Here is a 27,253-nt window from a genome sequence, read left to right as displayed (position 1 = left end):
TGTATGTGTGTCCATGTGAGTATGTGTTGTGTGTTGGCATGTGTGTGTATTTGTATGTGTGTGTTTGTTGCCTGCATGAGCTCTGAGGCCAAGGTCATAGAAGGGTGCCCTTCTCCTCAACCAGGAGGTGATGGTCAGATAGTTCCTTGCAGAAGCCTGCCCTCCATCCTGCGAACCTTCCAGGCAATAGGTTTCCAGACAGCAGTCTCTCTGGCTTAGAGCCCCAGAAATGAAAAGTGGCTGTCCTGCTCTGAGGGAGCCTGGATGTGGTGTTTCCAGTGCTCACTGCTCTGAATTAAACATCACAGGCCTTAATCTGTGTGTGACATGGGGTTGCCTCAGGCAGAGGATAGTTTCCTTTCACACCAAGCAATGCCTGGGAGAGCTGGGCCAGTGACAGAGTTGTGACTTTCCCTTTGATGTGCCCTCTGGAGAGCTCACCCCTCCCCAGGGTGCCCACCCCCGCCCCCAGGGCTTGGCAGACTAGGTCCCAAAGCAGAGACACCAGACCACAGAATGGGACAGAGAAGGGCCCCCCAAAAAGCCATTGTCATGTACTGAAAACCTGAGGATTTACATAATGAGGTTTCACATGCATTATTCCTGGGCTGCCTCATTCACACACAACGCAAGGGACATGCCAGCCTGTTTGGCGCTGGACATCCCTCAGCCGAGAAGGGTCTGAAATGGCCAAGCTGAACCTTTGTCAGGGTCCCCAGAAGAGCTACAACTAGTAGCTTTCAAATTCGTGGAATTCACAACTGGGGGAAAGGCTTACCAAGGGACAGGCACCTGCTCCACACCGCACATGCTTCATCTCTCCCATCAACCCGCAAGGGATGCTGGCAAGTGTCAGCCCCTTAGAGAGAGGGGAAAGCTGAGTTGACAGAGGGTACCGTTCCCTGGCTACTAAGTGGCAGAAACAGGATTCCCTCTCCACCTGCTGCCCTCCCCCGCCCAGGTTCACTTTTCCACACCCCCTCCTTCTGTGTCTCCCTTACCAGGGTGGCCCCCTTGGATACCTCGCACCATTGCTCCTGGGGGTTTCACTCCAGGACTCAGGTTTGCATTTCAGGCTTGTTGTTAATATGTTGTCAGAAATCCCTGTTTGTCGGGAAGAAAACAATAATCCATTTGAAAGTTTTGCTGGATCCTAAAGGGCACTTGTATACATCTGTCTTGGCATCCGTTCCTTCCAGGTAGTATATCTTCGTTGTCTTTAAGCAGAAAAGAACAGAAAGTAGAATTCCTCTTTCCTAAGTTTTACACTTAGTATTTTCACAAGGAGCCTTAGTTTTTTAGCCTCCTGTATAAAACTTTGAAACTCTTCACCCGTTCACAGAGGTGGCAGTGTTGAAGCACTGAGATGAAATTACACATCTTAAGCTTCAGAATTGCCCCCCCCCAAAAAATGGAGTTTGTAGTTTTAATGTTTGACCATCTCTTCACCAAGCAGACCTTTCAAGAATCAAAAGTCCTATTTCCACACTAATATCTCTGGCTGTGAAAATGAGACTTGGTATAAGATGCTGGGCCTTCACAGCGAACTGGGTCTGTGGCTCTGTCCATGTGGCAGAGGGACGGGAACCGCTGCCCAGGCCGTGCTCACTCGAATCCACTTCCCACATCACTCGAGAAGCCGGCAGTGTCTCTCAGAGTTCAGAGGCCAGATTTGGAGTCAAACAAATAGGGGTCAAGCCCCACCACTGCCCCGAATGACCCTGAGTAAGTGGCTTGACCTCTGTATCCCAGGTTCCTCAACAAAAGCAACCAAAACTCTTAGCAAGAGGCCTACTGCGTGAGGCAGCGGGAGGGTTAAATGGCAAAATGCCTGCAGTGCCTGGCACATCACAAGCCCCGTTTCTAAGGGGGAAGAATAGGCAGCTCATGGATGGGTGGGGATTCCTCTATTTCTTTCAGGGAGCTTCCTGCCAGCTGACGCCTTCCCCGGTCCTCCCAAAGCCGCCAGCTCTTATGGGACGCGCTCTTCTCTTTGGTGAATACGACTAGGCCACGGCCAAGAAAGGACCCAGATACCTTTTGTGAATGGGCTAAGGCTGGGATTTTCAAGAGGAAATTTTTAAATGCACAAAAGTTGCCACTTGGGAAGCACGCAAGCCCTTTCTTAGGGCTTGAAGTGGAAGAAAGGCTGAAGGGCACCGGCTGCTTCTGGCAGGAGAAGCCGCTCAGCTCTCCTGCCAATCAAATCTCCAGCCAATCAAGTCCTGGCTATGGGGCGTGACCACCGCTTTGCCTTGTGGTCTCAGCCAGGAAAACCCCCTAACCTTCCCTCTGCTTAATTAGCTCACATCCCTCTTCTTTAAGATGAGAATAAAAATGGCACCTAGCTCGTAGCCTTCCCAATGGGAGCTTGTATACAAAACCCTTAGCACATAGGACCACAAAGCATACATGCTCTCCTACCATCGTCATTATCCTCACTATTCTCTTTAACTCACTATCTTCCAAGATTTCCTTGGGCCCAGGTATTCTCAAGATTCTGGCTTCTTCCGTGCCACTTGTGTGTTTTGTTTGTTTGTTTTTGCGGTACGCAGGCCTCTCACTGTTGTGGCCTCTCCCGTTGCGGAGCACAGGCTCCGGACACGCAGGCTCAGCGGCCATGGCTCACGGGCCAAGCTGCTCCGCGGCATGTGGCATCTTCCTGGACCGGGGCACGAACCCGCATCCCCTGCATCGGCAGGCGGACTCTCAAACACTGCGCCACCAGGGAAGCCCGAACTGTATGTTTTTAAATGGTTAAGATGGTAAATGTTATGTATATTTTACCATAATTAAAAATTAAAAATGTTAATTATTGGGGGAAAAAAAGCCGTTGGGAACTTTGTAATGGATGGCTCAGTCTGTTAGCACTGGACCTACCATTCAATCTCAATATCGTTAAAAGCAGGATGACCAGACATTATGTGCTCACTGTGTGATGCAGGATGGATCACACAGTACCGCCTATGAAGGCGTCTGGACAACAAAAAGACTTTGATCTCCTCAGACCTCTAGATCTAACTATTTGTTTACAGGAAACATGGGGAAAAGAGGAACAAGTTAACTGAAACCAAGAAGAAGTGATCAGCCAAATCCAGGATGTGAATGTTCTCCAGGACAAAAGACCCAGTTTCTACAACAAATCAGTGGCTGGGGGATAAAAAAGGTCAGGGGCAGGGTGTTGCTGTTACAGAATTAAAGACATTTCAGAGACATAACAACCAAGTGTAATGTGTGGACATTGTCTGGATCCTGATTCTAACAAAGATAAAAGTAAAAAAGATATCTCTGAGAGAATCAAGGAAATGTGAGCATGGACTGAATATTAGATGATATTCAGGAATGATTATAAGTATTTTTAGCTGTGATCATGTCAAGGCGGGGATAATGTAAAGGAAAAAAAAAGTCCTTTCAGTTAGGATGTCTTTATGGGTGAAATGACACAACTTGCTTTAAATTAACCTAGAAAAAAACTCAAAAAGGAAGAAAAAAGAATGAGAGAACACTGGGAAAATGTTGAAGCTGGATGATGAATACATGGAGTTAATCGCAGGCTTTTCTAGTTTTGTGTGTGTTTCCAAAATCCCAGAATAAAAAACAATTTTTATGTAGGCAATCTCAAAGGAACATACAGACACACACACAAACAGAGTGAGCTACAACCAAAGCATAAGCAAATGAGGAAGCCATTTGCCTTTAGTAAGTGCAGGAAAAGGGAGATTAAGCCTTGGGCCTTGAAAAATGAGCTAACCAAGTCTAAGATGCCTGTATTAAGCTGGCACCCTCAAAGATGCTCCACACCCTGGCAAGAGGAGGGCTTAAAAACTTTTTTTTTCTGGACTTTCAGAAAGGGGAGCCTATGAAAACCTGTAGTTTTCAATGTGGCTCTGGAGGGGAAAACTAATAATGGCCACAATACTGATGATGATGATGATCACCCTGAAGGTTTGTAACCACGTGGGTCTGGGGCTCAAGTTTATACTCCATGTATTCAGTGGGAAAACTCCCAAGTTGAGGAAATAAATGTCAGTGTTCAGAGGTTATTAGCATCCCCGGCATCCAGCTGAAATAAACAAAAAAGACTTCCGAGAGCAAAGCAGCCAGGAATCAGACCCCTCAGGATTCCCACAGATTAAGTTCAATCAAGAATGAGATCACAGTCAAATTACTAAACATCCAAGCAATAAGTCAGTATGAGCCAGAGTAAGCAGACACAACAAACAAGACATTGAGACACCACCCCTCTGCCACTCCCACCCAAAGATTTCAGATGATGGAATTATCAGATAACAGATTCTAAAATCACTATGTATTCAATATTTTTTTTAAAGAAGGCTTTTAAAATGAGTAATGAATGAGACTATCAAAAATGGCCAGGCATTTGTCCTCAGGAGTTTGTGGGAGCACAGGAGAGCTATTTGACCCCTGTACATTTGGCTCTTCCATTCTGGTGGGAAAAACAGATTTCTTTACAGAATCAAATTATGCTGGCAATAAAAATTCAAGTGCTTCCAGGAGCCAGAGAGGAAATATGAGCAGTGCATTGGGCAGGCAGAACATAGGCTGTATCTAAAGAGGGAGCCTCTTCTCAGCCCCAGCAGATTGTTGATCTATATACAAGAAGAGAGTCCAGGTATTGCCAGATATTCCCATTTTCCCAAAAAAAGGCATAAATCCAGATGTCAATGAGCTGTACATGTTGGCTACTGTGGTAGGCATCGGGTTTTTGTCACCTAATAGCAATTGACCTCTCTTCTAAAATATTATGGGGTTATGATCCCCCTTTGGGGATAACACCTTTCTCCTAGTCTCAGTCCAGTTTCTCAGAGATGGTGTTGATTCCACCTCTGGCTGCAGGGCTGGGCATGTGGCTCAAGCTCAGCCAATCAGAGCAGTCTCCTGGGCCACAATAATTGGCTCAGGAATGGGCTTGTGACCCACCCAGAGAAAATGAGAAGCAGTGAGGCCATTGGGGGAAGCTTAGGAAAAAGACTCTTATCCTTCCCTATGGAATTCAAAGCTGAGAAGATGTAAGGGCTGGAGCTTCGGCCGCCTTTTTGTGACCATTATACAGAGATTCTGTCTAAGGTTGGATCCACATGGTTCAAAGAATCCCTGAGAGCTGGAGAGAGGCCAAGGCCTCATGAAATCATCTGAGCCTGAACCCAGAGGTTCCCTCTAGACTTTTCATTTTTGGTAACCAGTGAATTTGCATTCATGCTGAAGACAATTTGAATAGGTTTCTCTGTCACTCCACAGAAAGAGGCCTCTCCCTTCAGCAACTAATTAAAAGTCTTAACACACTGGGAAAACCAGACAAACATATCTGAGGGCTGACCATGGACCTTCAGTCTGCGGTCTCAGCACCTGGCCACCCCTCTCCTTCTGTACTCTTTTCCCTAACTTCTCTGATGACTCATCTTCTAGCCTCCATTCCCACTGCTCCTTCCTTGGACAATCCTCTTCTCTCCCTGCTCTGCCTCCGGAAATCCTACTCTTCCCTCAAAACTCAAGTCAAATGGTTCCTTTTTTCTTAGCGCTTTCCTGACAACCCCACCCTAAACCCTACCCGAGGCAGAAGAAGATACCTCTTGCTCCATCCCCAGGCCCCTCTGATCCCCCCGATGAACACTCAGCCCTTCTGCTGAGGATCCTAATTACGCAGCCACGTTCCTGTCTCCCCTGCTTCTTGACCGTGATCCAAATTCAGACCCAGATTAGAAGGGATGACATTTGAGGCTTAAGTTTCAAAAAACAATCAGTTCTTAGGAGAAGTCAGAAAACATGGTGAAAGATGAGGATTTGGGTCAGGGATTCGAAAGAAAAGAACAGTTGTTCCGCGGAAAAGAGAGGGTCTATGTGGAGTGCAGTGAGGAAGGAGGAACCACTGGACATATTTAGACCAAACAAAATGATTCAGAGGAAACCTGAGAAGAAATGTCTAGAGAGGCATGAGGTTGATCTGACTGGAAAGGAATATAAAAAATGTGTGACGGGAATGACCCAAAACAACAACGACAAAATGCCCAAAATAGGTGCACTGTTCACATGAGAAAAGAATGCAGACAGCAGCAAGACGCTGAGCAACCTCCAGAAAACAAGAGAGAAGTTGACAAAGGATGAGGTCATCTCAAACCAGATAAACTGGGAGGCTTTCTATTGATTGAAAGGAGTTTTTCAAAAGCTAAGGCTCATGTTGGCTTGCCCCTGATGGAAACTCAGGGCACCGAGGCCTTCTGGAATTTTCTGTTCAACAGACAGACACAGGGAGGGTCCCAGGAGGCCAGGCAGTGGCTAGATGTACCAAAAGAGCTACCATGGGTCAAAGGTCAAAACAAGCAAGGTGTCAGTTTATGAGCCACCCCAGGCAAGCACTGTCTCGCTTTTTACTTCTAAGGACCATGGGACCTTGTCCACAATTCCCATGCCTCCAACCCTGGGACCAGTTCTTCTTCATGTGATAAAATACCTAAGCCGGACAGTAGCCAATCACAGCGGCCTTTAACCTTTGTTGGGGACATACCTGGTTGAGGCTCTGAGCCCTCTTCCCAGAAAAATGCACACAGCCTCAGACACAACAAAGTTTCCTTCCCATTTAAGCAGCTTATACACGCCCTGGGGCCCATCTCTTGAACAATATTTCCTAAACTCATTCACTTAATCAAAAAAACATTTATTGAGTGCCAGCTACCTGGTACCTGCCAGGTACTGCTGCCGGGTACTGCTCCGGACACCAAGGATACAGGGATCCTCGCCTCATGGAGTGGACCTTCCAGTTTGTATCTGAGCCCTCAAATGATCAGAATGTCTGGCGAAGCGGCCCGGGAATTCAGTGATTCTGACATGGGGCCAGAATTAGGACCTGTCGTCCCAAAGAGCCCCAGCTCAAACACCCCTTCTGTAAGGAGAGAGGGGAGGAGTGTATTGAAAGCATGTGCTCTAACTGGGAAGCTCATAGCCTGCTGAGGGAGTGTAGAGGGTACCTGCACTTTGGAAAAATGTTTGGCAGAATCTCATAAAGCCGGACGTATGTGTGACCCAGAAATTCTACTCCTAGATATATACCGAAGAGATATGTGCACATGTGCAGATCAAAAGGCATACACAACGGCCCCCAATTATCCCTGGTGTTCACACCTCTGTGTCCCCTTCCCTTGAGAGTAGGCAGGACTGTACCTTATTTCTAATCAGTAGATGCTGCAAAGGTGATGGGCATGTCATTTCTGTGATTATGTTACAGAAGATTGTAACTTCCATCTTGCCTGGAGACTCTCTCTATGGACTCTCACTGGCTCTGATGAAGCAAGCCACCTTATGGAGAGGCCCACATGGCAAGAAACAGTGCAGGATCTCTGGCTAACAGGCAGCAAGGAGGTGAGGCCCTCAGACTAACTAACAACCCTCAGCAAACTGTATCCTGCCAACCACCACATGAACTGGAAAGAGGATCCTTCCCCAGCTGAGCCTCAGATGAGACCCCAGCCCTGGCCACCTCCCTCATTGCAGCCTGGGAGAGACCCTGAGCAGAGAACCCAGCTAAGCAGTGCCCAGATTCCTGACCCACAGAAACTGTGACATGTGTGTGTTTTTTGGATCCGTTAAGTTTGCCATAATTTGTTCTGCAGGAATAGATAACAGAGTGTAATGCAATGCAGCAGTGAGAATGAATGAACCACAGCTACATCAGACAACGTGGTCGAACCTCACATACTTGAGTGAAAGAAACCAGGCAGCAAATGGAATCTGTAAGATTCCATTTCCATGAAGCTCAAAACCAAGCAGAATTAATCTATGATTGGAAGTCAGACAAGCGGGAGGGGGTAACCAGAATGAGCACAGGGAGTCTTCTCGGAGGGGCGGGGGTGGGTGGTGATGTTCTGCTTCTTGTTCTGGGTTCTGGTTAGGGTGGGTGCATACACTTTGTGATAATTCTTCAAGCGTACACTTATCAGTTGTGCTCTTTTCGAGATGTATATTATGTTTTGAAAACAAAACTTTACAAAAAATAAAATATGCTGGAGTCCAACAGCCAGGGTTCGAATCTTGGACCTATCACTTACAAGATTTGTAACTGGGAAAGTTACTTGACTTTTCTGGGCCTGCTTCTGTGAAATGGGTTGGGCCAAGAATTAAATAAAACAGTGCATGGAATAGCGGCTGGTACCTAACAAGCCTCAGTAAATATTAGCTAGTTTGGTTAACCTCATTCATAGTGGTTCATTGTTAATCCGCCCAAAAAAAGTAGTGGAGGTTGATTTGCCTGGATGCCTGGAAGTCGAATATATGGAGTTCTCTTGCACGTGCCACGCCACAGAGACCAGCTGGATTCTCAGAATCCCTCTAGCAGCGATCAGGGGAGCTCAGCCTGCCTCTGACACCCACACCCAGAAAGGTCCCTGGGCAACAAGCAAGATGATATGCGAGTGTTCAGAGGTCAAGTTTGCTCTGGGTTGGGACTGAGACGATGCAAATCAAAGCTCTCCCCAGGATGGCCGTGATCGGGTTGAGATGGTGCTGTCCTCCCACATCATCAAGAAAGCAACAAAAACAAGCAAACAGACAGAAAGCAACGCGGACATTCACAGAAGGAGTCTGTGGTACCAGGCACAGTTTACTACTTCACACATATTAACCCATTTGGTCTTTACAGTCAATGTTGCTATTACCTCCATTTTACAGGTGAGAGAAGTGAGGTACAGACAGAATAAAACAAACAAACAAACGAAACCAGGCCGATCAGAGGTGGGATCAGCAGCCTTCATCTGCAGCTTTCAAACAGAACATACAGACTGACCTCCCTGGCAAAGCTTTTCTTCTGTTTTTTTGTTTGTTTTTTTTAGAGAGAGTGGTTTTTTGGTTTTGTTTTAAGTTTTTTAATTAATTAATTTATTTATTTTTGGCTGTGTTGGGTCTTCGTTTCTGTGCGAGGGCTTTCTCCAGGTGTGGCAAGCGGGGGTCACTCTTCATCGCGGTGCACAGGCCTCTCACTATCGCGGACTCTCTTGTTGCAGAGCACAAGCTCCAGACGCGCAGGCTCAGTAGCTGTGGCTCACGGGACTAGTTGCTCCGCAGCATGTGGGATCCTCCAAGACAAGGGCTCGAACCCACGTCCCCTGCATTGGCAGGCAGATTCTCAACCACTGTGCCACCAGGGAAGCCCCCTGGCAGAGCTCTGATTTGCAATAGATGAACATCCCAACCAGCCTTGTCTCTATCTGAGAAAACACCTGGGTGACTTCTCATTTTCTGACAGGGGAAGGGGGTGAGCACGGCCGCAGAAGGCCTCAGTGACCAGCTGTGATTTTGTGGTTTGAATTTATTTTTGTGAACCTGTGTGTGTGTGTGTGTGTGTGTGTGTGTATAAAAACCTGCATTTCCTTAGCCCATAGCGTCAGGTTATGAGTGGACTGTGGAGCCTCCAATGGCCCTTTGCTCTCCCATCTGTCACCTACTCAATAGCTTAGCTACTTCCTGATCCTCGAGCGCTCTCTCTCTCTTTTACTCTCCCTTTCTCCTTTTCCAGCTCTTGCCCTGGCTCTCTCTTACCCCTTAAAGGCTGGGCAAGCTCCCTACCTCTTCCAGGCGGGAGGCCAGCATTCATTTCTTGTTGGAATGCAGGGGACAACAAGCAGATCTGGGGAGGGGGCACAGTGGATGGGCTCTCCCGGTCAAGGACAGCCCAGGGAAGGTAACTGTGGCCCAATGAGATTTTATGGGGCAGAGGTCCTGCAGGAAAGAAGCCCAGTGGGTGGCAGGAGAGGTCCCTGGCAAGCCCCAGCTACCCCCTCCTGGCCTCAGCTCCCTCCCTCTCTTGCTGCAGGCACTGCCCAAACTTCAGGACAGCCGGAAGCCCAGATTGTTCAGGGCTGAGGGAAAGCAGGTGGTGAGCATGGGTGTCTCGTGGCTGTGACACCTGTCACGTGTGGTCCCCGGGGAAAATACCGTCCCATCACAGTCATCTAGATTCAAATCCTGTTCTGGCTGTGTCACCTTGGTCACACACCTCCATGTCTCTTGAGCCCTATTTTCCTGTTCCAGTGGGAGTGACGTGATAGAAATAACACCCGTCACGACACTTTTGGGCGCTTCTCTGCAGAGCTCCGAGGTCCAGGTGTTTCACACACACCTACTGCCCCAGGTTATGCTGAGGATTAAATGAGATGATCCACAGGAAGGACTGGGACAGAGCCCTGCGGGTGGAAAGCCCGGAGTTGACATCACACGCTCCAGTATTAGGAGGACAGCTGGGAATGACAAAGCTGGGACCTGGACCCAGGCCTTTCAGACACCAGCATCCTGATGTTGATGGAGATACAGTACAGCCTTGGTAGCCACCCAGAGCTCAAGAAGATTGATTGATTACAGGCATCACCAAGGAGCCCATATAAACTAGAAATCTCTTTTTTTTTTTTTTGGCCATGCCGTGTGGCTTGCGGGATCTTAATTTCCCCACCAGGGATTGAACCCGGGCCAGGGCAGTGAAAGCACCAAGTCCGAACCAGTGGACCGCCAGGGAATTCCCCAGGTGCAGTATTTTGAACACCCCATCATCGCAAAGTACAACTCTCACTCAGCCCAGGACATGCTATGATAAAGCCATGAGTTATTGGGGTATTTTAGTTTCTGTTTTTGAAATTTAAGTGGATGACATGGAACTGGGTTTTAAGACTTTCACACACCCTTTGAGATGACTGTGGCATCCTGTGGGGAGCGGCAGGATCCAATCAAGATTTGGCAATTTCTGCTCCAGTGAGCCTGAATGTCAGCTTTGTTCTCCGTTTAGTATTTCCTCATCAAGAGATGGACTAATGGCAACATATGCTCTCCCAAGCCTATCAGGGGGCCAAGGGCGGCTCCGGCTCCAGGCTGGCCTGGATGGGCTCTGTAGGGTCTGGCTGGCAATGAGCAGGGTTGCGTTCTGTGCTCATGTTGATGACATTGAAGACAAGCATGGAGATGAGGGTGGGGCTGGGGAGGGCCAAGGCTACAGAAGCCTAGGTCCTGGGGTAAGGACAGTTCAGCTCAGCAGCTCAAGAGTAGGAGGCAAGGCTGTGGGCGGGTGGCAAGGGCTGCCCCTGTTCATTCACTCATTCGTTCATTCAGGCACTGTTCTAGGTACTGGTGATACAGCAGTGAACAAAAGAGAAAAAAATCCCTGCCCTCATGGAGCTTAAGTTGGGGGGCAGGGGGGAGTTGGGAGTGGGGAGACTGACAACAAATAAGAGAAGGAAACTAAATAAATAGCATGTTAGAGGAGTGGTAAGATGAAGGGAAGAGCAATAGAGTGAGGTGTTTGTTTTGTTATTCATGTTTTTGGGGGGGTGTTTTTTGTTTTGTTTTGTTTTTTTGGGTGGCATCATGGGGCCTGCAGGATCGACCAGGGATCGAGCCGGGCAGTGAAAGCACTGATTCCTAAACATTGGACCGCCAGGGAATTCCAAGACCCTTTTAAATCGGGTGATATTTGAGTAAAAATCTGAAGGAGCTGAAGGAGATCCCTGGGGGAAGTGCCAGGTAGGGAGAAGAAACAGTAACTGCAAAGGCCCTGAGGCAGAAATGTGCCTGGAGAGTTGAGCCTGACCCTCTCTGTTCCTCTGAAGTTACCACTCAGGGCCCTGGCCTCTGTGGTCACTCCTCATACATTCCTAAGGTCTTTCTGGTCAAAGGGAACTAACCCAGGCAGAACCTTCCAGGCTGACTGAGGGCCTGGAAGAGATTTCTAGGGACAAGTGCTGGGAGGGCTCTGCGATTCAACTGCAGGGTTGAAAAAGTCCTGAGGTTTTGCCAAGCTTTTAACAAATGCACAAGGAATTTGAAAGAATGCAACAAATTCATTCCTGGACCATGCTCCAGAGTTGCCTAATCAGAATCTCTGAGGTCTGTGTGAGGGAATGTGCATTTCTAAGAGCCTCTAAGCATGTGGGAGCATCTTTACCATATATTCCATCCCATATCTATTTCCATGATTTTTCTCTCTTATATCATCTTCTAATTGACTAGAGTGGAGTCTGCCATCTTTCATTTTTCTCAGATGAATATTTTGAGTTTGTCTTGGGGCACCTTGTCCGTCATTGCCTGCCAGGGAAATGAGGCATTCTGTAGGTAGTCAGCAGGTCTGTTCTGCTCCCAGACAGAAGGGGCTGATTTGAAAAAGGTGACATGGGGTGAGGGGAGATAGTTGGCATTTGCATGTCTTCTCCACACGCTCCATCCCCCCAGCCCCGTGCCCATGGGGAGTGCGGGGGGGTGGTTTCTTAAGGATCTGATCCAGGTCAACACTGGGGCCACCGTCTGACCTTGTAGGGACTCAGGTGATGTTTGTAGAAGTAAAGAACACATGAATGAATAAACGCGAGTTTTGACAGGGAAGGACAGGAACAGTAAGGCTGTGGGCTTGTAAATACCCTTTTCCTAGCACGTGGGAGAATCTTCCATTCTTTCAGAAGTGTTCCTTCCACCCCACCCATCTCCCATCTCCACCCCCACCCCCAGAAGTGATGGTCCCCCCCAGCTTACTCTGTTTTCTCCTCCACAACAGAGAGAACTAGAGTTTCGGGTGGGATGGGGGTACTAACCTCCAAGCTTCTCGTGGCTCAGCTCCATTACCCTCCCACGCCTGACCACCCCCTCCTCAACGCACCGAACCTAGAGCTAAGGTCAGTAGGAAGGATTCTTGAGTCTGCTCCTTCCCCGCTGTAAGACTTGGAGCTACTTCTGTGAACACTGAGCCTGTTTCTCCATCCTCTAGCGGGCAGGTCGGGGAGGGCTCGCAGCGCTGCAGCGGGCTGTAATTGGCCGAGTGCTCCCAGCGCACCTCCCCCTCATCCTTGGGCGCCGCGCACGCCATGCCCCTCCCCAGCTCGGCCGTCAGAATGGCGTTGCCGTGGCGACGTTTGTAAAAAGGCCGGGCGGGCGCGCGGGCTGCGGGCTGTCGCCTGGAGACTCCGCGGGAGGGCGGCAGAGCGGAGGTCAGGGCTCTCGGCGGAGGACGAGGCGTGGGCTTCTTCCTCTGGCCAGGTGAGAGCGGCGCGCGAGGAGGCGGCGGGCGGAAACCTGGGCCGGAGGAGGCCAGCCCTGCGAGGTCAAGGGCGTTGGGGTAGGCAGGGGACCCGGCACCAGCCGAGTCCGAACTCTCTGATCCAGGCTCGGGTCGCCAGGAGCACCCCAGAAAAGGTGCCCCAACACCAGCCATTCCTTCCTAAGTGCAGCCCCTACCTCGCCCCCCAAGGGAGGCGGCACGGGAGCTTTAAGCCTCTCCTGGGCACCAGCTCTTGGATGTCATGTGGGTATAGCTGGGATTAAGAGAGGAACCCCTGTTTCCCATGATTTATGGACAACACCCACCCAATGGTCAGAGACACACACACACACACACCCGCCCCTTACCTGAACTCCCCTTCTTTAAGGAACTTTGAGGCCACTGTAAACCTCAAAAGAAAGTTTGTTCCTATAGCCCAATTCTGAGCCATCCAAAGTGGTCGGGGGAACGCAGATGACTGAAGCCCTTTTGCTCTTTCCTGTGGGATGGTGCTCCATGGCGCTGAGTAAGAACGAATTCACAGAGCTCCACACATTCAAATTACTTTGACAGTGTTTTCACGCAAGGAAGTGATGCACAGGGCAAAATGAAGGTGGAGAAATATTGTCCAATCCAAAAGCTAAAGAGATAGAATTTAGGTTTTCCAAGGAGTCATCTAAGCTGGATACTGACAGGAAAAATGAAAGGTAGTTACTATCAAAGCTTCCTAGCCAGCTGGCTGTACTGACTTGCTTTGAGGTGTCCTTTGTATTTTCATTCACTCAGCAAGTGTTTCCCAAGCACCTACTATGTGTCAGGTTCTGCCCCCCCGCCGCCCCCTGCCCTGGAGAAGGGGTAATGCACAGAACTGGCAGGAACTGCAAAGGGTCTGACATTTGACCCTGTTTGAAAGTTAGTAAGTTAGCCTGCCCAGCTTATAGTTCCTGGCAGAAGACAAGAGACTCCTGGGGCAGAAGCAAAGAACTTGATTATTCACAGCACAGCTGACATAAAAAGCAGCAGAGCTGCATATGCACTTTGGTTCCTGTTGCCCTGAAAGTCCCTCGGGGTGGTGCAGAGCAGCCAGTGTGGATGCTGTGCGCACAGTGGGTCTGTGTCCCAGGTAAGGAACTCCAAACTCAGGAAACTGCAATCTTTGAAAGGGGCTGCTAGCAAACCTGCCCAACTTTTGCCCCAGAAGGAGCCGTTATCTTTCTTAGAAACATTACCTCTATCCTCCCAGGCTGTGTGCCATACAAGCAGCCTCGGAAAGTGAGTGCAGGACAAAATCTTTCAATGCCTTTGCTCTGAAGATGGGTACAAACACAAAATACCCATGAAGAATCGCTTCTGAACAAAATGAACACAGTCCTGGTTTTCCAGGAACATATATGTTAGTGAAAGAGAAACCAACAGCAAGCATAACTAAAGAAAGGAACAAGAACATGTCAGAGAATGATAAGTACAAGGAAGGAAACACAGCAGGGGAAAACTAGCAGGGGAATAACATGACTGAGGGTGGCTTTAGCCAGAGTGGTCAGTCAGGTGGTTGCCCCGAGGGGGGACGTCTGAGCAGAGAGAAGACCCCAGCCTTGGGGACGTCTGGGGTGAGAGCTAAAAAACAAATATGCACATGATCCAAGTTTAAGTTTTAGATTAGTGGCGTTTCCTGTGGTTTTCCTGCAGAAGAGACATTTCTTGGAAGTTTCCATTTTAGCTTAATTAGACTTGAATGTGTTGCGTGCTAACATGGTCCTCTGCAATTGAAGATTAATAACTGAAGGCAGCAGAGCATGGTTCTTTGGGAAGAGGAAATGTCTTTTCCCCTGTATACATGACAGCGAACTTAATCAAATGTATTTCTCATTATCTGAAAGCATCAATATTTGTGGGACAACCACAGGCCTCAAAGTTTACAAATATAAACTATCCTGCTTATTTTTATTTCTCTTACTCCCAGGTAGGGTCTCGTCTTCCTTTCAGAGGATAGAATGCTGGTTTCAAGGACTTTCTTTTACTACATGTCCCAAGTGTCAGCAGACAGTGCAATTCCCCCACCCCTACTCTGCCCCACCAGCAGCAATGGAGGTTTGTACACTGGTTACATGCAAAGGCCCAGAGTTGTCACACACTTACTATTGTGTGACCTTAACTTCTCTGAGTCTCAGTTTCCTCATTTGTAAAGCGGGACAATATTGACACCTGCCTCGCAGGGTGGTTCTGAGGATGAAAAGAGGCCATGTGTGTAAAAGGATAGCCCAGTGCCTGGCACTTAGTAGGGATTCAGTGATGGAATGATGATGGAGATGTTGATGGAAAGCAGAGCCAGACCGGAGACCCTCTACGGTCAGACCTAGATGATTTTTGTTTTTATCCACAGTCTAACAACTTCACACTTCAGTGACCTTTCAGTTGAAAAGAGACTTTGGGGACTTTCTTGGTGGCTCAGCGGTTAAGAATCTGCCTGCCAATGCAGGGGACACGGGTTCGAGCCCTGGTCCAGGAAGATCCCACATGCCTCGGAGCAACTAAGCCAGTGCACCACAACTACTGAGCCTGCACTCTAGAGCCTGCGAGCCACAACTAGGGCTCGTGTGCCGCAACTACTGAGCCCACGTGCTCCAACTACTGAAGCCTGCACACCTAGAGCCCATGCTCCACAACAGGAGAAGCCACCGCAGTGAGAAGCCTGCGCACTGTGAGGAAGAGTAGCCTCCGCTCGCCGCAACTAGAGAAAGCCCACATGCAGCAACGAAGACCCAACACAGCCAAAAAAAAAAACAGGAAAAAAAAGAAAAGAGACTATCTTTGACATGGCACTGAGATGGATCAGAATTCAAATATCATGTGAATTATCATCAACATCTTGGAACCAGCTGAAGTCACTGACATTTTTATGTTTTAAAACACATGTATATATGGGCTTCCCTGGTGGCACAGTGGTTGAGAGTCCACCTGCCGATGCAGGGGACACAGGTTCGTGCCCCGGTCTGGGAGGATCCCACATGCCGCGGAGCGGCTGGGCCCGTAAGCCATGGCCTCTGAGCCTGTGCATCCGGAGCCTGTGCTCCGCAATGGGAGAGGCCACAACAGTGAGAGGCCCGTGTACCGCTAAAAAAAATAATAATAATAATAAATAAATAAAAATAAAAAAATAAAAAACATGTATAGGGCTTCCCTGGTGGCGCAGTGGTTGAGGATCTGCCTTCTAATACAGGGGACATGGGTTCGAGCCCTGGTCTGGGAAGATCCCATGTGCCGTGGAGCAACTAGGCCCGTGAGCCACAACTACTGAGCCTGTGCATCTGGCGCCTGTGCTCCACAACATGAGACGCCATGATAGTGAGAGGCCCGTGCACCGTGATGAAGAGTGGCCCCCACTTGCCACAACTGGAGAAAGCCCTCGCACAGAAACGAAGACCCAACACAGCCAAAAATAAATAAATAAAATTTAAAAACATGTATAGGATTTACTTTGAAATGCATTAAAATATAAAATGTATAGATGGGTAGATATGTGATAAAGCAAATAGAACAAAATGTTGATTGTAGAATCTGGGTGGTGGTTCTATAGAAGTTCACCATCCACTTCTTTCAACTTTTCTGTGTGTTTGACATTTTCCTAATAAAATGCCAGGAAAAGATACGTACAGAGTCTTGACCGTACAGCCAAGCTATAATCTTGATATTTTGTCTTTGGAAATCATTTTTTTTTCAACCTAAATATATGAAGGAATGTGGTGACTTAAAAAGAAAGTATCTTCTCATGCCCATTTCCTCGATGACTGACTCTTCCACACTTTAAGAAGCTCTGTAGAAGTTGGGGTTTTTTGAGTCAAAGTTCAGAAGCCCAAGATTAATAACAGTCACAATCACAGTAGGACAAATGGGTGTTTAGTGTAGCAATCACCATTCTAGATGCTTCACATTTAATCCTCACAAAACTCTTTGGGATACAGAGTATTATTAGCCCCATTTTACAGATGAGGAAACAGAGGCATAGAGAGAGAATAAGTAACTCACTCAGAGTCACAGAGCTAGTAAGTGGTGGGTTAGTAACACTGAGTATTTGATTCTGTCAGATAACTAACCCCAAACTAAGCTTAATGGGAGGTGGAGAGCGGTTATCAGTGGAATTCAGATTTGTTTGGGTTTTTTTTTTTTTTGCTATTGCTTGTTTGTGCTCTGAGTTACATAAAGGATGTCCTCTTGTGATCAGAAGCAAGCTCATCTATGCCGGCTATCACTGTTAAAAGGACAGTCTTAAAAATGTGCGGAATTATCATTGTGATCATTGTTAAATCCAGCTATCCACTCCTACCTCTGCTGACTTCTCCTGTGGACATTATGGTGTATTCCATTCATTCTAAATATGACACTGAATAATTAGAGGACTGTATTTTTCTAACAAAATTGTTTTCTGAAAACCTTTTATAGGGAAAGCAGAGAATATGAAAGCCTATCTAAAGAGTGCAGAAGGCTATTTTGTCCTGAATAAAAGCACTACGATTGGAAGGCATGAAAATTCAGACCTTGTTTTAGAGGTAAGACCTCTTCCTACCCAGTCCCCGACCCTCCCTACCCCTCACACCACCAAAAGTCCTTACTGTTCTGTGGACTCCAGTCTCTTGTAAAGCACAGCCTCTGGCTAACAGTCCCAGCCTTCCTCGGTGTGCCACCAATAACCAATCCCGGCATGTGCTGGGTCTCCCTGGCACATGTGGTAAGAATGAGCACAGTGCAAAGTGCGATGGGCCCTGTGTCCTTTGCTGACTGTGTGTGCAGTGTCCCACCCTGATGGCGTGGTTTGGAAGGTGGGCTTAGAGCTGATGCTTGACCTTCACCTGCTCCGCGTCTGGCAGCCACGGCCACCTGAAGTGCCCAGCTTGAGCAATGGCCTCTCGCCCTTTCCAGAGCTTCTGGAGACTATGGGCCCCTCAGAGCCCTCCCGTGCCCCCGTACCTCCAAGTAGTAAATCAGGGTAAGCCCTGGGCATGGCCTCAGTGCTCTCTCACTTCATTTCATTCCATTCTCTGAATTAGCTGTGGCTTGGTCCACAGTCCCAGCTCATTGACAGCCAAGGAAGTTGGAAGAAATTGTAAGTAAGGAATTATACAAACAGTGGCTTTGAGCCTTTTACCATTTTGAAAGGGATTAAAATATTGAAGCAGAAAGAGAAATGCAATGGAATCCCTTTAGGACTGTGAAAGGCAGACCACTCTCAGACTTCACTCAACAGATTTTTTTCAACTTTATTTTGAAATAATTATAGATGCACAAGTAGTAGAGGGAATGGCACGAAGCATGTGTGGAGACCTGTGCCATTTTACCACGTGTGGATTTGGGTGTGGCCCTCAGGATAAAGGAGTATTCCATCATCAGACATGTCCCTTGTGATGCTCCTTTTATAGTCACAATTCCTCCTCCCACCATCGTCCCCACGCTCCGAAAACCACTAATCTGTTCTCCGTCTCTATAATTTTCATCATGTATGTATGACTTTTGTGATTGATTTTTTTTTTTTAGTCAGTGTAGTGCCCTTGACATCCATTTAGGTTATTAGCTTGTTCTTTTATTACGGTATGGACGTATCACCTATGTTTAACCATTCACTTTTTGAAGGACATTTTGTTTCCATTTGGGGCTATTACAAATAAATGTACTATAAACATTTGTGTACAGGTTTTTGTGTGAACATAAGTTTTTATTTCTCTGTGATAAATGCTCAGGAGTATGATTGCATGGATTAACATATGTGTTTATATATATTCGGTTTGTAAAGAAACTGCCAGACTTATCCAGCATGGCTGTACCATTTTTCATTTCCACCAGCAATGTATGAGACACATCCTCACCAGCAATTAGCATAAACACTGTTTTTCATTTTAGCTGTTTTAGTAAGTGTGTAGTGGTATCTCATCATAGTCTTAACTTGCATTTTCCAAATCGATAGTGATGTTAAATGTCTTTTCATGTACGTGCTTGCCTTCTGCATATCCTCTTCAGTGAAATATCTCTTCATATCTTTTAAGTGTCTCTAATCGAATTGTTTAGTTTTTTTACCATTGAGTTTTGAGAATTCTTTATGTATTTTAGATATGAGTCCCTTGTCAGATAGATGGTTTGCAAATATTTTCTCCCATCCGTAGCTTGTCTTCTCATTCTCTTAGCAGAGTATTTCACAGAGCAAAAGCTTTAACTCTTGATGAAGTCCAGGTAGTTATTTTTTCTTTTATAGACCATGCTTTTAGTGTCATGTCTAAGAACATGCCACAAGGTCCCTGACCCTGAGGATTTTCTCTTACGTTTTCTTCTAAGTGTTTTATAGTTTTATTTTTAAATCTATGAACCATTTTGGGTTCACTGTCGTTTATGATGTGAGATTTAGGTCAAAGTTCATTTTTCTTGCATGTGGATATTTAGTTGTTCCAGAACCATTTGTTGAAAAGACTATCCTTTCTCCATTGAATTGCTTTTGCAAGTTTTTCAAAAATAATCTGGCCATACTTTCTATGGGGGCTACTTCTTAGTTCCCTATTATGTTTCATGGATCTATTTGTCATAATGGATCTACCATTATGAGATAGCCTTGATTACTGTCGCTATGTAAGTCTTAAATCAGGTAGAGTGATTCCTCCCACTTTTCTTTAAAGAAATTTTTTAACCTCTTCTAGTTGCTTTGCCTTTCCATTTACATTTTAGTGTAAGCCTGTCTGTATACACAAAATATCATGCTGTAATTTTGATTGGAATTGTGTTTTATCCTATATATCAATGTGAGAATAATTGATATACTACTATATTGTCCTCCAATTCATGAACATGGTATATTTCTCCATTTATTCAGTGTCTCTCATGAGTGTTTTGTAGTTTTCAGCATACGAGTCCTGTACGTGTTTTGTTAGATTTACACTTAAGTATGTCTCTCTCTTTTTTTTTGAGTGATTGTAAATGGTATTATATTTTTAATTTTGGTGTCCACATGTTCATTGACAGTATATAGAAATACAGTTGATTTTTGTATGCTTCTTGGTATCTTGCAACCTTAACTGCACTTTCTTATATAAGGGCTTTTGTAGATTTCTTGGGATTTTATACATAAACAATCATGTCATCTGCAAATAAGAACAATTTTATTTCTTCTTTCAGAAAAGGAGATCTGAATGCTTTTAATCTTCTTTTCCTTGCTTTATTTCCCTGGTTAAGACTTCCAGGACTCTGCTGAACAAGAGCAGTGTATAAATCCTTATATTCGCTTGTTCCTGACCTTAGGGGAAAGCAGTTACTCTTTCACCGTTAAGTAGGAGGTTAGCTGTAGGGTTTTTATACATGTTCTTACCAAGTGAGAAATTTCCCCCTTTATTCCTAGTTTTCTGAGAATGTTTATTGTAAACGCAACAGATTTAAAGATAACTCCATGAACCTCCCCGTGAGATTCTCCTCCATGATATGGTCTCCCTTCAAGGACACAGAACATCTGTTCAGTGTGCAAAGTGGGAGGAAAAAGAAGAAGAAGAAGAACTGTAGTTTCTTCTTTATCCTAACAAGGCATAGATTTGGGGTCGTTTTATTTCCTGTCTGGCTAAAGTAGAGACAGAGATCTCTGTTTTGAACCGGACTATGATATTAGAAAACTGTAGTAATTTTTAAAAGCACAGGCTTTGGAGATAGACAGACCTGGGTTTGAATCTCATTAGGCTACTTTGTGGCTGAGTGACTTCAACCAAATGACTTAATCACTCTGAGCTCCTTTTCCCTGTCTGTAAACCTCTTACCTCACAGGGTTATTCTGAGGATTAAGTGAGAAATGCATATAAAGAGCCTGGCATGTGGTGCTCACTGAATGACACAATGATCATTATTATGGTCTCCTAAAACAGAGACTGAGAAGAATCCTCAGTGGTGCACAGGGTTGAGATGAGGACCCACTGATATTAATAAGCCATTTGGAAAAGGGAACTAATGAGGACAGTTATTAACAAGACAGAAATTGAGTTGCATTCATTGTATATAAATAATTGACTGCTTACTGTTCCTCAGACTTAGCTTAAGAAATACGTCACTAGGCTTCCCTGGTTGCGAAGTGGTTGAGAGTCTGCCTGCCAATGCAAGGGACACGGGTTCATGCCCCGGTCCGGGAATATCCCACATGCCGCGGAGCGGCTGGGCCCGTGAGCCATGGCCACTGAGCCAGCGTGTCCGGAGCCTGAGCTCCACAATAGGAGAGGCCACAACAGTGAGAGGCCCGTGTACCGCAAAAAAAAAAAAAAAAAAAAAAAAAAAAATGTCAGGGATTTATATTACTAAAAATCATCCTTGCAATTACCCAGAGGTTACATCTAGCAAATAAAAAAGATTGTTTTATTTGCCTGGATCAATCCTAAAGAATAGGCAGTCATGCTTCTAAAGATTTCTACTCATCAGCAAGGCTGACATGTTGTTTTGACTATTGGTATCGTAGTATTTCGACATCATTTACTCTTTCCGATAATGGAAGGTAGTTACATGTTTCTTGTTTTTAAAAATTGGGAGAAAGGAAAATATAAGGAAGAAAATAAAAGTCACTTGTAATCATTTGGCTCAGGGAAAAATCAATATTGATATTTGCAGGGTTTTACCCTCCAGACTTTTTTCTATATCCTGTAAGGCGTTTGGTTCCCTAAGGCAATAGGAAGCCTGTTTATAGCCAGGCTAGTGAGAACTGTTTATAGTCAACAGTGATAACTGTTGCTATCACTCATTCATTGCACAGTATTTACCCAGAGCCTCAGCACCGAGCCAAGTCTAGGGGTACAGTGATGGCAGAACTGGACATGGTCCCTGCCATCAGGAAGCTGCCAGGAGAGAGAGAAATAAGTCAAATGATCCCACAAAGGTGTGACTAATTCCATTCCAACATTGGGGCTGTAAAGGAAAGGAATATGGAAGACAAGGAGGACTTAACTAGACAAAAGGAGAAGGGAATGGCATGTGCAAAGGCCCTGGGGTGGAAGAGCATATTGTGAACCCAAGGGACTGAGAGAAAACCAGGGCGTCCAGAAGTCAGAGTGGGAAGGAGGAGGGCTAAGGGACAAGTCGGCCTCCTTCATGTCACCATAAGGGTTTGGATCTTTATCTGAAAGTAGTGGGAAGAAGGCTTGAAGGATTGTAAACAAGGGGGAGACCTGCCAGTGAACATCCCGGCTGCTGTGTGCAGACGAGCCATCAGGAGCTCTATTCACAATCTCCCCTCTCCCATTTTACACGGCTCAAAAGCCTCAGCCTTGCTCATTTCACAGCTAAACCTTGCAAGTTATAATTTATATGATTTGATGTGCCTTGTAAACTGTATTTTTTAGAGTTGGATATGGCTGTTATTTAAACTCTGCTGAGAAAGGGACTCAGTTCTTCCAGAATGAAGAAACACCAAAGCCAGTGGTTGTTGGATTTTCCGTATGTTTAAGAGTGGTTGTTCAACATGAACTCCTAGGCATTCTGACCCAGTGGGTTTGGGGTAAGGCCCAGGAATCTTCACATTTGTATGCTCCCCAGGTTCAGGTGGGGGGAATGGAGTCCCTGGAGTTGGCTCCAGGACCACACTTTGAGAACCCCACCATCAGTGCTCCCTCCCTCTCCCTTCTTGATCAGCAGAGCTCCTGCTTGTGTGTGTGTGTGTGTGTGTGTGTGTGTGTATTCTTTCAATAAACTTTGTTTTGAGGAAAAGAGAAGCGAAGGGTAAACAATGAAGGGCTGACTGACCCTACCCCCTCCCCAGGGACTCCCCCAGTCCCACCCTGGGGAAGTCCCAGGATCCCTAGAAGACTGAGCTCTAGGACAGCCCAAGTCAGTGCAGGGCTGCAGCTAGGAAGGTGGAGATGGAAGAGAAAAAGAAAGAACAGACATGACAGGGGGTTGAAATGCTGGTGTCCACACCTCACCCTCGGTGGTCAGTGTCCTGCCAGGCATCTCCTTTCTCATGGGTTCAGCCATGTCTCCAGCCTGTGTCAGCCCTTCTCGCGTGCGATCTGAGGGTCGTGAAGCCAGACTGATCTCATACACATACCCCAGATCCCATCCAGCCGGATGACTCTCGTCCCTTTTCCTGGCCCCTGTCAGTTCTGGGCTGCCTCTCAGGAAAGAACCAGAGCCTACACCATAATCTTGTTTATTATTATAAACAAGGCTGCTGGGATTCTCCTATTATTTGCGTAATTTCACGGACATGCAGGTATGTCTGCTCTGTCAAAGGACACACACAGCTGTAGCTCTGATGGGCATGGCCAAATTTCCCACCAGAGGTTTCCGGATGTGGTGTCCTGCCAGCAGTGGACGCCCGTCTCCCACTCCCTCCCCAGCCTAGGGTGCTGACCCCCCATTGGATCTTCACTGATCTACGGGGTGAAGTATGGTACCTGTGTCATTTTAATTCACATTTCTCTTATTCTAAGCGAACACCTGCATTTTGAGACATAAGGTGACAGGTGGACTCTCTGTGGGGAAATCCACGGAATGAAACAGGCCTGGGAGGGTGCACTTGCTGGCTCCCCATCTGCATCGCGCTTGTCCTCCTGCCTGGGTCGTGCTCCCATCCTCCCCCCTCACCCCCACCTCACCCCTGGCTTCTCCCCAAGTGCTCCTTGCTCTGGTGGTTCACCTGTTAGGTCTCACCAGTCCTCAGGGAATGTTTTGTCCCCTGTTTGGGAACTGGCGGCTGATTTCATTGGTCAGTACCCAGCACAGCAATTGATGGGACTAGTTTCTCACCAGCAGATGGAGGGCTTCCAAGAGGAAAAAGTTCAGAGGAAAGGGCTAGATCGTGATCTCATTTTTCTCATTTTTTTTTATTGTGGTAAGATATGCATAACATAAAATTTAGCATCTTAACCACTTTTATTAAGTGTGCAGTTCAGTGGCATTAAATATATTCACACTGTTGTGCAGCCATCACCCCCATCCATCTCCAGAACTCTTTGAATCTTGCAGAACTGAAACTGCACCCATGAAACAACAACTCCCCTTGTCCCCCCATCCCAGCCCCCAGCAACCACCGTTCTGCTTTCTGTCTCTATGACCTTGGCTACTCTGGGTATCTCATATAAGTAGAATCATAACAGTATTTGTCTTTTCATGACTGGCTTCTTTCACTGAGTATAATATCCTTTCACTGAGTATAATGTCCATGTTCATCCATGCTGTAGCATGTGTCCGAATTTCCTTCCTTTTTTAAGGCTGAATAATATTCCATTGTGTGGATTCACCACATTTTGTTTATTCATTCATCTACTGATGGACACTTGGGTTGTTTCCACCTTTTGGCTGTTGCAAACAATGCTATGAACATGGGTGTATAAATATCTCTTCAAGGCCCTGCTTTCAGTTCTTTGGGATATATACCCAAAAGTAGACTTGCTGGATCATATGATAATTTTATTTTTAATTGTTTCAGGAACTGCCATGCTGTTTTCCATAGTGGCTGCACCAAGTTACATTCTCACAACAGGGCACAAGGGTTCCACTTTCCCTGCGTCCTCACCAACACTTGTGATTTCCCTTTTTTTTTATAGTAGCCATTCTGATGGATGTGAGATGAAAGACAGATCATAATCTTTTGAATAGCATACATAATACAAACAGCTACAGCATACATTTATGGACTACTTACTGCATCTCACATGGCTTTATACATCACCTATGTATGTTCTGTATATATATTTATAGAATTATATCCACAAAACAAATCCTGTGCGGGTGAGAACTACTATTATCATTATTATCCTCATTTGATGACATGGACATGGGACTCAGAAAGGTTAAGGAACTGGCCCAAATCACACAGCTAGTCGGGGGAGGTGGGGCTGAGTTTCAGACTGAGCTGACTCAAGCTTCTAAAAACAGAAGCTTCACTTTTTGAGTGTAAATTTAGCTTTGGGAACATCTAATATCTAAATTGGAAATTCTCAGTTAACTGAGATAACAAGATAATTGACTAAGCTAGGGAAATTCCACCCTGTGGAATGGAGAATGGGGGTTGTCAGTGAAATGTGAGATCAATGTTCTCCTGATCCTCATTCATGTAACAGACTGAGGTGGTGCCATCTAGGGGGGGATTTGGGTAAAGAGGAAATGTTGACCTGGTGCTTTCCCTGGAAGAGGAGCATTGGGGCTGTTAAGTGGGGGCCCAGCAAGAAACACCACTTATCTCTCCAATCCAGCCAGAGTAAGTTCTCTGCTTATAAGGACTGGTGGAGTTCAATTAGTCCCACCTGGATAACCCAGGATAGTCTCCCACTTTTTAAAAAATTTTAAAAAAGTTTTTGGCTGGGTTTGGTCTTCGTTGCTGAGCACAGGCTTTCTCTAGTTGCAGCGAGCGAGGGTTACTCTTTGTTGCAGTGCACGGGTTTCTCATTGCAGTGGCTTCTCTTGTTGTGGAGCACGGGCTCTAGGCACGCAGATTCAGTAGTTGTGGCACGTGGGCTCAGTAGTTGTGGCTCGTGGGGTCTGGAGCGCAGGCTCGGTAGTTGTGGCACACGGGCTTCGTTGCTCCATGGCATGTGGGATCTACCCGGACCAGGGCTCGAACCCATGTCCCCTGCATTGGCAGGCAGATTCTTAACCACTGCAACACCAGGGAAGTCCTTAGTCTCCCTCTTTTAAGAGCACTGATTAGTAACCTTGACATCGGCACAGTCCCTTTGGCCACGTCATGGAGCATATTCCCAGGTTCTGGGGATCAGGGCATGGGCATCTTTGGGAGACCATTCTGCCCACCACATTAATACTACCACCTGACTGGACCGTTGCTTTGGGACTGGTCTGAGAGCTTTCTGGAAGAATCAGTAGGATCAATGCCACAGGCCATGGAGAAAGATGGCTGGATGAGCTGGCAGGTGATAATCCCGTTACCAAGAGGGCAGGAAGCAGGACTGGTTGAGTGAGCACCTCAACATCCCGGAAGCAGCCAGGCAGTTTGGGGCCTGGAGATGAACCAGGGGTTGGAAATACACACCTGCGAATCGAGGGGGTGGCACAGTGGCCCCAGCCCATGGACAGAGTGCGGAGGACACGGACATCTGAGGGGAGAGGAGCCCGGCGTGGAGACCTGGAAGCAGTCAGAGAGGTGAGGGAGCCAGAGAGCTGCTGCCAGGCTGAGGGTATTCATCACAGAGACAGCTTGCTTTGTGCCAGGTACTGTTCTGGGCACTTTCGAGTGTATTAACTCATTTCATCCTTAGGAGGTTAATGTTGTTTGCCCCACTTTACAGATGAGGGCGTTGAGGCACAGATAGGCTGAGTATCCTGCCTGAGGTCACAGAGGGAGGCTGGGGCACTGGGCACCACGCTCGGGCAGTCTGATTTCAGGACCAGCCTCTCCTGAGGCCTTGCCGGTCCACAGGGCTCTCCCGGGGAGACCGGGGAGGAAGGATCCAGCTGACGGGGAAGCAGAGAAGCTTCTTCTTTCCTTCCAATCCCAGACCTGTCATCTCACCAGCGCCTGGCCGTTTCCTCATATCCTTATTCTTTTGAAAACCCCATTTTTTTTTTTTACTATTTCTGCACTACATCCCTTTCCGGAGGCAGTGGGGGGATGGGGCTGGGGGATGGGATAGCCTAGAACCAAAAGGTTAAAAGAAATAGATAAAACACACACACACACACACACACACACAAGTTAATTTCAAAAATGTTTTCCCACTCCTTTGAACATGTCACCAAGCAGTACCTTTTGTCAATCCTACGAAGCCCAGCTTATCAAACTCATTTTTGCTGCTCAGGGAGCAACCAAAGAGAAGCAAAGAACCATGCCCCAGGCTGCACAGCTGGAAGGTAGCAGAGGTGGGACTTGAACTCAAGGCTTTCTAACTCCAGAGCCCATCCTCTTGCTCATAATAGAGAACATTTCCCATTTGCCCTATGTTCTCTTTTAAGTGCTTTAGTATGTATGATATCATTTATACGTCACCAGTAACTTATAAGACTGTCCTTTTGTTACCTTACAGATGAGGAAGCTGAGGTATCACTTGCCCAAGGTCACCCTGCTAGGAAGTAGGAGAGCTGGGCTCGAGCCCAGTCTAATAACCACCACGTTGCCCTGCTCCCCCAACCCCTGAACCACCAGGCCACGTGCCTCTCTCTGACAACTGTGTCACATGTCACAGGGAGGCCGAGAGCCCGAGGAGGCCCCCGAGGGCAATGGCAGTGGGTTGAGGACCCAGCGGGAGAGGAACCTCTTGAAGCCATTTGACAATAAAGGAAAGG

At 46.8% G+C, this 27,253-nt stretch overlaps 1 protein-coding gene across 1 annotated transcript in view; it reads left to right on the top strand.

Moving 5' to 3' along the window:
* The first annotated feature begins 16,889 nt into the window (after positions 1-16,889).
* The window catches only part of LOC308611612 (forkhead-associated domain-containing protein 1-like), an 88,158-nt gene continuing 77,794 nt past the window's right edge, over positions 16,890-27,253 (top strand). Inside the window, exon 1 of the mRNA XM_081260330.1 lies at positions 16,890-17,562. Coding sequence (XP_081116456.1) covers positions 17,470-17,562 — 93 coding nt within the window. The 5' untranslated portion in view covers positions 16,890-17,469. The remainder of the gene's footprint in view (positions 17,563-27,253) is intronic.

This window comes from Mesoplodon bidens, assembly GCF_964165515.1.
Source record: "Mesoplodon bidens genome assembly, contig: HAP1_SCAFFOLD_567, whole genome shotgun sequence".
NCBI lineage: Eukaryota > Metazoa > Chordata > Mammalia > Artiodactyla > Ziphiidae > Mesoplodon > Mesoplodon bidens.
Note: the sequence above shows the minus strand (reverse complement) of the source record. Positions and strands in the feature narration are given on the sequence as shown.